The sequence below is a fragment of the Nymphaea colorata genome, chromosome 4 (genome assembly GCF_008831285.2).
Source record: "Nymphaea colorata isolate Beijing-Zhang1983 chromosome 4, ASM883128v2, whole genome shotgun sequence".
NCBI classification, from domain to species: domain Eukaryota; kingdom Viridiplantae; phylum Streptophyta; class Magnoliopsida; order Nymphaeales; family Nymphaeaceae; genus Nymphaea; species Nymphaea colorata.
This window is the reverse complement of record NC_045141.1, coordinates 24,725,051-24,734,638: the sequence shown is the minus strand read 5'-3', so window position 1 is coordinate 24,734,638 and position 9,588 is coordinate 24,725,051. Positions and strand designations below refer to the sequence as shown.

The 9,588-nt window shown below is 39.0% G+C and overlaps 1 protein-coding gene across 1 annotated transcript; it reads right to left on the bottom strand.

Annotated features, from left to right (window-relative positions):
- Window positions 1–1,935: 1,935 nt before the first annotated feature.
- On the bottom strand, window positions 1,936–5,818 carry LOC116253414 (transcription factor FER-LIKE IRON DEFICIENCY-INDUCED TRANSCRIPTION FACTOR-like). The gene is made up of 4 exons (XM_031628217.1): window positions 5,376–5,818; window positions 5,006–5,206; window positions 2,794–2,967; window positions 1,936–2,245 (listed from the first exon to the last, which is right to left on the bottom strand). The coding sequence occupies exons 1-4, from the start codon at window positions 5,757–5,759 to the stop codon at window positions 2,144–2,146; spliced, it is 861 nt and encodes a 286-aa protein (XP_031484077.1). The 5' UTR covers window positions 5,760–5,818; the 3' UTR covers window positions 1,936–2,143.
- Between the last annotated feature and the right edge of the window lie 3,770 nt (window positions 5,819–9,588).

Genomic DNA, 9,588 nt, shown 5'->3' with positions numbered 1-9,588 from the left:
CGGCCTTGAAATCGAAGCGTTCGCCTCCTTATTTATGATGATCTTCCTTACTGAATATGATGATAGATGTTAACGCTGACCTGATCTGTAGAATAGTTGCGAGCCCTTATGAGATCTTCTTTCCATGCATACGTGCGGCACGGGACGGCAGTTTTAGATTTGAGCTGAAGTTGCCATTTGTTGCTCGCATTCACTGTTGGGCTTGCCATTTGCATTGATACAGTGATCTCCAACCGGTCACATTTGCACTACAAAAGAAAATGGTTTATATAATGATGGTGAAAGTCGGTTTTATCCCATGTCCAATTAGTGCGTCTGTAAAAAGTACATGTATCTATCTAATAATTTTTTTCAGACACATGACTTTCTCCTCTGCATCGTGAAACGTATCTCCATTGGAACATTATTGATGCGAGCATCGCTCATCGTTGAAATTCTATTTTGTTCAATGTGTTGACTGCATATGTCACTAATGTTGTTTTCACCAATGCACCTTGGATGCCGGTAATGTTTATCACATTAACATTATCGACGTGTTTTACATGTTAGTAAAGTCTTTCCTCGCTTATTACCTCCGTTTGAACCCTTCTTCTCATTCATTCTTCTTTCCTCTTTCTTTTTTCTTCCCTTTTCCTTTCAACTGTGATTTTTCTGTGTTTTTTGGCGAGCTTTTTTTTTTGGTGTGTGTGTGTGTGTTTTTAGACTCCTTAAAGCTTGAAAATGTTGGTTCCTCAATCTCCTCTCTAATTTTTCCTAATTCTATATAATTTGAAATTAAAACATGCTTATAAGGTATATATCTGAATTATTCCAATGAGATCTTGTTTGTGAGAATGCTAGCTATCTTTAGTACATTCAATTTAATATATTAATTGTATAAAATCTTCATACAATCACAAAACCTCAATGTTTTCCTAATTTCTGCCATCCGAAATTCCAAGCATTATGGGTGGATTTCAGCGTCAAATTTAGATCATGTCTAATTTAAGTGCACAAATACTTGTTCGCAGAATATTAATTTGATTGGTTGTCATTTGAATGTTTCAAGTCTCTAGCAGTTTTAACCACCCACCAAACATCCGACGAATTGTTTAAACAAATGAAAGTTTATATTTTTCTTGAACTACTTGGATTCTAGCATCATATAGCAATTATGTAGCATGTTACATCGCCATATGATCTTTTGCTAATGATATTTGAGTCAAGAATAAGATGATGTTTATGTCGCATATATGTTAAAGGGCATTGTCTTTGCTAACGATACCATGAAATGTCGGTAAAACCATTAGCAATGCATGTCTTTGATTCCTCTTAAAAAGAAATCACCTTAGGGATTTTGTCTGTATATCAGCTAATTGAATTCACGTTAATTTACGTTAAAAGGGGAGAAAGGAAACCAATACCTTACACAACCTAGGCCTTGAGGCAGTCTAGGACTCCATGAGCGTGGAGAATTCCGGTGGATTGTTAATCTCGCTTGAGTAGGAGAAGGGAAACGATGCCATCTGTGTAAAAACCAGTCCATTCAATGACAAATTAAATTGATCGTCGTCTGAACGCTCATTTGTTTCATCACATAGTTGTAGGAAAACATATATACGTCAGCCATTTGGTGGATGAAGCGCATATCGGGCATGTCTCTTGTTTGATTCTCATCGACGCCCATTCCATAATGGCATCCATGGAAGGTGGTCACCAATGTTTCTCAAGAATGCCCAACCACGAAAAGCGGTGATATAAAAGCAAGTAGAAGCACATTCTACCGATAAATGCGTGATGTTCATAATCAGCATTGCGACAACATATGTAACTTTTTTTCGAATATCTAATATACAACGTTCATTGGTAATATCAACCCTGAAAAATAAGAAATTGCATTTGGAGAATGTTTTTTGTCCATCTACCAATTCTAACTTAATGTACACACAACTAGATGCCTCCTTATCAATTGCCACTTTTTTGTCAATCGCTTCGTACAAATGCATCCAAGCGTTGCACACGCTGATCATACATATGATAATTTTCATGACATCTAGAAAACAATTGAGAGAGAGATAGAGAGAGAAGATCAACTAATAATTAACCTTACTCTCCCTTCCTAAAGAGGAATTAGAAGCTGGTGACACTATCGGAACAGATGACACTAGCGGAAGCTTGGGGGCATGTCCAAGCCTTGGTTAGTGAAGCTGGTGAGCAATGATATCTTCAGGGCAGCCTCATCGATCTCCTTGCTGCAATTCGTGACCTGACATCAAAATTTATTGGTAAGTACATGCATGCTCACATGTAAAGTCTCAAGTTTGGTGACCAGCATCTTCCTTTTTTAACATTATTTTGCACTCCATATTCCTAAAATCTACCTTATGAATGTGATCAAGTTTACATATATTAAAAACATTGTCAAAGTATAAAAGATAATCCATAAAACATGATTGAATTTTATGTTCATTCAATTGTCTTAACATGCAGATAAATTCCAAATATATACCAAAACCAATTTACTGTATGAAGCATCCCATGCATTTGAAACTTTAACGTTTTCCAATTTGAATGGCATATGTCCAAATTCCCAGCCAAAAATACTATGTAGCCTTAATCAGGCCAAATGTTTCCTTGATCACAAATTGATCAGTTTTTTGTCAAACGCCAACACAAGACTTGCAAGTTTGATTTCTTACATCCTGCAATGTATGATTGTTATGTGAAGAGAAACCTACATACATCCTTTATTTTCCACGAGTTTTTATTTCATTTAAACCAAGCGAATAAAGAAACAATGGAAAATATGCTCACATGAATTGTAGAGGTCAAGTTGATGTGCCCTTCAACGGCAGTTAAGTTGGAAGCTTGAATGCTTATATCATCGAGAGATTCCAGAACTTGTAGTACTCGCACCACAATTCCCTTTGCTGCCTTACAAATGATCTTCACAAAGAATTCGCACTCATCTGTACGAACTACAGCCATCTGGATCAAGAGTGAAGTAAATTCAAGTCAGTAATTCACTTTGGCTCTTAAAAAACATATGCTCTAAGTATTGTATTCTGAACCTAAAGTTACTAATCAAAAGTAAAATATGAGTTGTTACCTATCTTTTCGTGAAATAAACGTAATACTTGAAGTGCTGCTTGATATTCATGCCCTTTTGAACATAGGAAACCTACAAGTCATCTGATCTAACTAATGGAACAACTAACAGCGTTACCCATGATTCTGATATTTTCTAGCGGACACATTACAAAAACCTCCACACACACAGGCGTGCGCGCGCACACACACACACACACACGCACACACATATGTGTGGTTCACACTCGTAAATGATGCTCTAGTCATTGACATATCATGAATGAAGCGGAGCATTATCCACTGGTATTTTGATCTTTTTTGGACAAGCAGGTGTGGTTACACATGATACTGTAGATGTTTTTGCCAGGGGATACGATCTCGACTTCTTCATTTTGAAGGTCCCATAGCCAGCATACTATATAGCCGCAGATGGACGAGCTCTTCAATTTACATAATTCAAAATCAGATTAAGAATGGCGAATATAGGACTCTTTCATAACCAGTACACCTCCTCCCAACCAACTAAGCTTGTCCAAAAAAAGATTAAATTAGATCTTGCGGCCATCGTTCAGGACTGCTTTAATGATGGAAGAGAACATGTGAACCAGGAGGCTATCTCATCATAGACTCTCATTGAATCAAGGTGAGGGTGGTCCATGATGCCCTCCACTAAAATGACGTCCAGAAAGGCCGCTTATATATTCTCTCACGAAATTTTTGTGACACCATAAAAAACATGAAGACAAACGTATTAGACATTTGTGTCTGAAATGTTATGTATCCTCCCATTCAAAAGAATCACATAAATTTTAGATCCGAAAATAGTACTAGCTCCCTTAAAATCAGATCTCTGATGAATAAATGGCGGTACTAGTACTACCAGTCGTACATTGTACTAAAAGAAGCAGATAACCTGTCGTACCGGAATGGGTCACCTTCTTTTTCTGGTAGCGGGACCATACTGTAAATTAAGTTCGACGCAGGCGGAGCACTTCTCCTAAAAAATGGAGGAAAGGTGCTGAAGAAAGATCGGAACAATATTTTTGTACCCTGTATGACTCAAAGTGGATTCAAATCGTGTAGAACGATGCCAAATATGCGCTTTCATGTGAGGAACCCATGATGCTAAAAACCTTTTGTTTCTGAAGAAGCAGCGGATCGATGACAAAGGTATTTCATGTTTATGCTCCTCTGAGATCATTTGATACGCGGGCCGCGAAATTGCCTGATTTATTGTGAAGAAAATGGAAGACGAAGAAGAAAACGGCGGACAACAGTAAAGACTCCATATCCATTTGTTTACGACCGACGACATATGTCGATCGCCTGAAAGAGCGCCTATTCATCGTTATCACATCCTGAAAGTTAGGCAAAATCAGAGGAAACAACTGAATGAAAGACAAGAAGAAACGATGGAAGTGAAAGGAAGACGGGGCATCGATATATCATGATCTTTACCTAAACGCCTGCTTGACGAGAATAACTCATTAAGGGAAGAGCTGTGACATGGATCACTTTTTCTTTTCTTTTGTCTGATATCAGACAACCGGCTCTCAGTTCAGCCTAAACAAACAGAGACGAGGCTCAATGGTGGTAGCAGTGTTGCTGCCATGATGCTGTTACTCTACGAGAGAGAGAGAGATGAACAACATGGTGAATAAGTAAACTCGGAATAGGTGAAGAAGAGATATGATGTCAATGATTCCAGACAAAGACCAGACTGTGAAATTCAAGGAAGTTTCGATGTGCATCGCTCGTTTTAAAATACATTAGGGCTTAAAATCTATGCTCTTCATCGATTATAGTCTCTATCTTCTCTTCGTCAAGAAACTTTTCGTTGCCTTAATCTCTATTTAACATTTAAAACATGAATTATCGGCGAAACATAACTTTTTATCTGTACACAAGTTTTGGGATCAGAAGAGTTTTTCTGTACCTGCAATATCTTATGACGCCCAGATTTCTTCTCTCTATTAGTTTCCTTCTGTGGAATGTCGACATCAAATTCGTAGCCACCCTCTTCTTCACCTTGTAAACGACGCTCCAGCTGTGAAATTTCTTCAGATAATTTCGTTGCTTCTTTCTGCAGTTCTTGCACGTAGGTCGTGGCATCTCCTATTAACGAAGCCTTATCCATCTGCATCCAACGGGAGATTTCATCATCCAGCTTTAATTGTTAATTTTCTTGGATAGATTAGTCGATCTTCTTTTTCCTTTTCAATTGCAGTCTCGGTATGGTGGTAAGAATACCAAATAAACTGGCAAATGAAAGATGAGATGACGAATAAAAATGGCAGGGGCAGGACCTTGGTTATGTTTGGCACCAAGGATCTAAGGGCAAGGAGCTTGTCCTTCATCCTTCCTCTCCTATTTCTCTCTGAGAGGAGAGACCTCGATGGTTGGGTTGCAGATTTGGAGGGGGACGAGGAAAAGAGCTCTGCTTGGTGGCAGCGACCACCTCCTTCCTGCTCGGAGGAGGAGCAGGCGATCTCCTGACTGCCCGCGTCGGCAAAGGGAGGCTCGTAGAAGGGGGTCTGAGGAACGCATGAGTTGATGTCGAATTCGGCGCCATCCCAAGGGAGGAACGGAAATCCCATGAGGTCGTTGTTTCCAGCAGAAGGTGCAACCTCTCCCACCTCTGGTTCTATCACATCTTCCAGGAAGTAATCCATTGGATTGAAGCTTGCCATGAAGTCGCTCTCCTCTCTGTCTCGCTCTCGCTCGCTCCCCAACAGGGGTTTACCTTGAATAACAATCTGTCGCCCGAACGAGAAAGAGGATGATGGTATTATATGTATATAAATCAAGTAATTCTAACATAAATATAAATATCTTAGTATCAATTTCTTATAATGTTTCGGTCTGAAGACTTGAAAATCCATTTTTATGTATAAATGACATCATCTATAACATGATTCCCTTTAAATAAATCATGTAACGCATATATATATATACTGTGTTTTTTGTCGCTTACGTGGAAAGATTCAGGAAGTGGTCCTTTGGGGTTGAATTATTTGAACAAGGCTCTTTTTCTTCTTAATCTGTGGTCATGTGTATGTTCACAGCGCACGAGGAGGAGGAGGGCGAGCTTTCGATCTATCCATGTTTTTTCAAATCTTTGGGTGCACTAGTTAAATGAAGCCAACGGTTCAGATGCTTGGCCAGCAAAGAAATTAGGAAACGCCTCAAGTTCCTCAATAGTATTGATCTGCTGTCTGTCGTCTCGTGGTAGACAAAGAGAGGTCAACCGGCCTCATGCCGCCTGAAGCCTTCTGGTTGGACACATCCAATGAAAGATCCAGTTTCAATAAATAAAAAATGTATTGCCATGTTTAAGGAAGCTCGTGCTGTTGGTGGCTGGTGCAAAGGGCGCAGCTTTGGGACTTCATACAGAAAATCCACATTTAAAGGGGAACCCGAAGCCATGCAGAATTCTAAACTAAAAAGTATATATGTTCCGTGAAAATGATATTTTCCCTCATGTGAGAATCGAGATCACGTCGTTTACAAATTCGACGTATATACATTTGTGACCGACGTGTTGCAGGTGTTTACTGGCAAATAAATGAATGAATCTGGCACTGCAGTCTAGCACCAACATGTGTTTCTAGTTTTGCTTCTCCGTTGTTGAGCAGGTTTAACATGTTCACATATGGAGCAGGTTCTGCCATTGAGCTGATCCTTCATGACCTTTACTATTCAGCAGGCATCTTTAAAAGGAGTAGATTCTGCTAGTTTGTGTTGGTTCCTCTTTTCCCTTTTGTTATAAAGATGAATGAACTTCTAAGTATAAGCAGATGGCAGGTGCTAGAATAATGTGAAACACTTGAAATATGCTCTTAAATACAAACCAGGACAGATTGTTTGCAATGATGAAAAGAATGGTTATTTTGAGAATCATATTCAGTATCTTATGTAGCCTTTTGTTTCATGAATTCATTAGCAGGCAAGCTTTCTTTGGGCAATCATATTCATATTAAAAAACGCTTATGTAGCTTATATCAGTGGGCAATTCCCTCGATGATGTTTTCTTTGCCAGAGATGTTATGCCATCCGCACATTAAAGTCCTAAGTCCTAACTGGTATTTGTAAACATTCATGATCAGGACTGCCCTCTACATGTGGGCTTTGAAGCTTAACTTGTCTATATATGTTTTGCTTTTCGTTTACAATAATTTTTTTATTGTGGTCGTGGCACTACAGCAATATTGAGGGCTCTGACGGCCGGCAAAGCCCCCCCCCAGAGCCCTTGGCGACAAGGCCGTCGGAGAAGCTCCCGTCGGCCATGGTTCCGAGAGGTCTTACCACCGTTGGATGCCGTGCAGTCATGTAGTTGCTCTTGTATATTAGTCTTTCATTCTGACTAATATATTTGCTTAATGTTTTAAGCAGTTAAATTTATTATTTTCTAGTACTTAATGCTGTTACATATTTACTTAAAGAGTCCAGCAATGGTGTCACCCTTGCGTATTTGCATTCCTGTGGGACACAGATTTACTTGTCAAATTCCTATAAATACATTATTGACATGTATAGCTACTTGTCTATTTTAAATTTATAAAATAGGATCCAAGTTTTCCGAGGAGCTCTTGCGAGAACATTCTACATTGAGAGCGTGAAGATTGTGCTTGTGAAATATTGTTGTTTGCTTTGATCGCTTGGTTAATGCATAAAGTGGATATGGGACATACGGCAAGATTTTTCCGACTCCATTTTCATGTGAAAGATCGTGCTTTCCATTTACAATATCACGTTCCGTGGGTCTTGTAAGGAACGATTTCTTTCTTAAATTTTTAGATTTCAGTTCCATGATGTTGTACGTCATGATCTATTCTTTTTAGTGTCGGTTGTTGTAAATATGAACAGCAAGTATCAATAACTTATTTTTATGTGGCAAATATATTCAAATATATGTTGAATTGGCGGTACTTTAGCCTTGTTGAGTTAGCATTTGAACAATCAAATACTACAATTTGTACATAATAGAGTATTTAGGCGGATAATAGACAACAGGTCCAGTCATTGGCATTGGCTCTAGCTGGAATAAAACTCTCATGCTGTCAAACAGATGGGTTAAATGCCTAGAATAAATGATCCAGCCTATCAAACACACCATTTTCGCCACTCGAACTTTTATGCAACCCCGCCAAAACTTGGTATTAAATACCTTCGCGTTTAAAGCCAAGCACATTAAACTCACGCTTTCAAATGCTGTCTCATCATGTCGACATTCACAAGCAGCAGTGTGCACCATTAGTCGGTGATTATCTGTGTTTTTTGGTGCATGCATCGTGGAACGAGCTTACATGATAATTATCCACTAATTCCACTTAATGATTTTTTAGTTATCCAAAGAAGAAAATATTATTTATTAAACCCACTAACGTCATAAAGGCTAAAGCCATCTACTTAACGCAACAATGAGGGTTCATGCCGACATTCAAACGAACAGCAGTGTGCACCATTATCAGCGTGCCTCGTTGAACGAGCCTACATGAAAATTACCCATCGATTCCGTACACATCGTGGGAACAATGTCTGCCAATGCCCATGCATGTCACATGGCCCCAGGAGAGAAGATAACTTCTAATTTCTTCGTTATAGATAAAGATGCAGGTATATTTTATGGACGGATCGTGAAAGTTACTAGTGCAATTACATTTTTTATGATTGGATCTTGAAAGCTATTAGTACAATTTCACTTTGCAGTACCAAAAAGTACACCCTCGGTGGCTCAACGATGTGCCATTAGATAAGGTTGATGAGGTATGGGAAAGTTCATACGTTAACGGCTACCTTTTTTTAGCTTCTAATGGCTTCGTTGAGATTAGCAGTACCCAGCCAATTAATCCTTGACATTTCAACTGAAAGGTTAGAAATTTTGGTCATCAAAATATTATATTTTATACCCAACATGGTTGCCTAACTCAAAGCAGGGTGTGACCCTGAAGCAGAGAAACTAGAGGATTTTCTTCACTACACCCTGGTCTAGTTGTCCCCCCTCTTAAATTCAAATCTAAAAAAAATCTGCCCATTTTACTTACGGTGGTACTTCTGGCAAAAGTTTTCATTGCTGTGCATAAGAACTTTGCTAAACATGGACCAGGAAGCGGCTTATTTGTGAACCTTTTAGCTTCGGGATGGACACGTGGTCCATACTATCCATAAATCATCAGATCAACAGTCATGTCAGGCAAAAGAACTTCCTATTCTTGATAGGCTCAAAACAGCTGCGTCAACAACTGGCTGAGACCGGACTTAAAAACGGATCGATCGTCACACCTATCACTTGCAACTCCCAATTTCCCAAACAAGAGTCAATGATAAAGCAATAGGTTTTGAGCTTTAAGTTTATTATGTGCAATCAAGCGTCTACCATTATGGAAACTGTAATTGTTAAGCACCTGTTGTTATGGAAACTGTAATTGTTAAGCACCTGTTGTTTGTAGAGACTGTATACAACCATATTTTCAGATGACCCAAAGGTTAAATCCACAATTTAAAAAGAAAGGCCCCCCC

What these genes read in the sequence shown, in the direction of transcription:
- LOC116253414 (XM_031628217.1), bottom strand. Translation starts at nt 5,759, where the DNA reads ATGGCAAGCTTCAATCCAATGGATTACTTCCTGGAAGATGTGATAGAA. An exon ending in TGGTGCCAAACATAACCAAG is followed by an intron (nt 5,207 to 5,375) that starts GTCCTGCCCCTG and finishes CGTTGGATGCAG; the next exon opens with ATGGATAAGGCTTCGTTAAT. An exon ending in ACTTGACCTCTACAATTCAT is followed by an intron (nt 2,246 to 2,793) that starts GTGAGCATATTT and finishes TTTTGATGTCAG; the next exon opens with GTCACGAATTGCAGCAAGGA.